This window comes from Quercus lobata, chromosome 5, assembly GCF_001633185.2.
Source record: "Quercus lobata isolate SW786 chromosome 5, ValleyOak3.0 Primary Assembly, whole genome shotgun sequence".
Taxonomy (NCBI): Eukaryota; Viridiplantae; Streptophyta; class Magnoliopsida; order Fagales; family Fagaceae; genus Quercus; species Quercus lobata.
In genome coordinates, this window is record NC_044908.1 from 23,731,456 (window position 1) to 23,733,680 (window position 2,225).

General features: G+C 32.8%; 1 protein-coding gene across 1 annotated transcript; it reads right to left on the reverse strand.

Moving 5' to 3' along the window:
• Nucleotides 1-1,673, reverse strand: LOC115990212 (cysteine-rich receptor-like protein kinase 29). Its single transcript, XM_031114059.1, has 6 exons — nucleotides 1,652-1,673; nucleotides 1,427-1,545; nucleotides 1,103-1,313; nucleotides 747-984; nucleotides 344-494; nucleotides 1-216 (listed from the first exon to the last, which is right to left on the reverse strand). The coding sequence occupies exons 1-6, from the start codon at nucleotides 1,671-1,673 to the stop codon at nucleotides 1-3; spliced, it is 957 nt and encodes a 318-aa protein (XP_030969919.1).
• Nucleotides 1,674-2,225: the final 552 nt, after the last annotated feature.

Below are 2,225 nucleotides of genomic sequence, written 5' to 3' on the forward strand. Positions count from 1 at the left end.
TCACTTTTGTTGTGCAGGTTGTGAGGGTACTAATAAGGTGATAGAGTTGCTATTAAGCATTAGAATGAATGAAGCCATGGTTGGCCTATCAGCTACATTTTCTTGAACACATAATAATCCAATGTGAATGCACCGAATTATTTCGGTTTTTGAACCAACTCCTAATGTGGGGTCGATAATATTTGAAGTTGTCATGTTCTTCCAATTTTTCCATGCCTGCAAAATTATTTAAATAGTATACAACAAATTTCAGAATAAAAAATATTTTATTTTGCCAATATCACGTTCAGTAGTACTATACTTTAAGTTAAAAGGGAAATGTATACAAAAATGTTGCACTCACATAACTAAGAAGATCGTCCTCTTTTTTGTTATTACGGAAGTGACCATTTTTTTGCCCGCATATCATTTCAAGAACTAGCACACCAAAACTAAACACATCGGATTTTACTAAGAAATGTCCATAATATGCATACTCTGGAGCCATATATCCACTGCATGAAGAAATTAGTAACATAACTTTATATACTCACTACATATGCAAATTTATAACATTAGTTTGGTTTGAATGATAATAGAGCTCTTAACCATCATTTTCAAAATCTATTAATTTTCTCTAATTTATAGGAGATAATTAAACAATTTTTAGGAACTTAATTTTTTATTTTATGATGCAATGTAATCTTGTATTTGACAGTACAAAAAAATTTATCTAATGCTAATTATTAACTAGTTAGGATACTTACTATGTCTTAACAATTCTATTTGTATTGCTATGGGTTTGATCTAGTAGAACCAAACTTGCTAGGCCGAAATCAGCAATTTTGGGATTTATCTTATCATCTAGTAAAATGTTATTTGCTTTGAGATCACGATGAACAATGCGAAGTTGTGAATCTTCATGAAGGTAAAGAAGACCTCGAGCAATGCCTATAATAATTTTGTAACGCATTCGCCAATCCAAATTTGCACGCTTGGTTGGATCTACATTGTTTATTTAAGCTATGAGTCAGTTCCAAAGTATATATCCAAGTGTATTTGAGCAAAAGTGCAATCTGTAAAATATTATTAATAATCATTTACCGTAGAATTGCAACCATACCATATATAACTTGGTCGAGACTTCCATTTGACACAAACTCATAAATGACAAGCCTTTCATTTCCTTCCAAGCAGAAACCTCGAAGCTTAACTAAATTCTGGTGGTGAAGCTTAGCCATTAACAAGATCTCATTCTTAAATTCTAAATCACCTTGTCCAGAACCCATGGATAGTCTTTTGACAGCTATCTTTTGTCCATCAGAGAGCCTAACCTATAGATGCACCAAAATATTCAATATGCAACCCTTAATAATAAAAATGTTCTGAATCTAACTTGTATTGACAGATAATTGAGATACTTGATTGTATGATATTGTCAAATTACCTTGTAGACAGCACCAAATCCTCCTATCCCAACCTTATTTGCATCAGCAAAGTTATCTGTAGCGACTCTAATTGTTGGAAAATAGAATTGCAAGGATTCAGTATTGCTAATTTCATCCGCTGCTTCACATGCGTAACAAGTCAATACATTTGGATTAGATAAGTCAATTCTTAAAGAAGATTGGTGCAATTTTAAGTTACGTGCATACCTCATTAATGGGCTCACCGACATGAATTACTGAAGCCATCTTACAATGTCACTAATGCACAGAAAATTTGTGTGCCAGTATAATATCCTTTTGTTTTAGATATTAGCAGGTTTAGGAATGGGTTTTTGATTTGTGGTGAAGCGGCGACACAACACTTGTTTTGTATTTTGAGCCAAAACGGCGTAGATCAGTAGGTGTTTTGGAATTCAAATATATGTGAAACCAACTCATTTTGAGGGTTTGATTTGGCAAAAAAAAAAAAAAATTACACATCAACTCCAGCATGTCATTTAACGGCCACATAGGCTAGTCATTGATGGAGGGTTGGATTTTGCTAACGGAATGAAATTTTAGGGTGTAAAATTTAATTTATTAAATTTTAGGGTGTAAAATTCAAATAACTCAAACTTCAAGGGTATACTTTGTAATTTACCTTAGAAATTATAATGTAACGTTAAATTCATGGTAACCTATTAATATTTCAGAAAAGATCAGTTTGGATCTAGTGTTTTTGTGCACTGGACTCACCGGAATGCCAACATGTTTTTTTTGACATGAGTCCAATACACAAAGTAATGAACAGTCTGGGCC

Bases quoted from the DNA above. Each gene is read 5' to 3' on its own strand.
- LOC115990212 (XM_031114059.1), bottom strand. From the start codon at position 1,673: ATGGCTTCAGTAATTCATGTCG. The intron at 1,314-1,426 runs GTAATTTGACAA...GTGCATCTATAG, and splicing joins GATTTGGTGCTGTCTACAAG to GTTAGGCTCTCTGATGGACA. The intron at 217-343 runs GTGAGTGCAACA...ATAATTTTGCAG, and splicing joins AGGACGATCTTCTTAGTTAT to GCATGGAAAAATTGGAAGAA.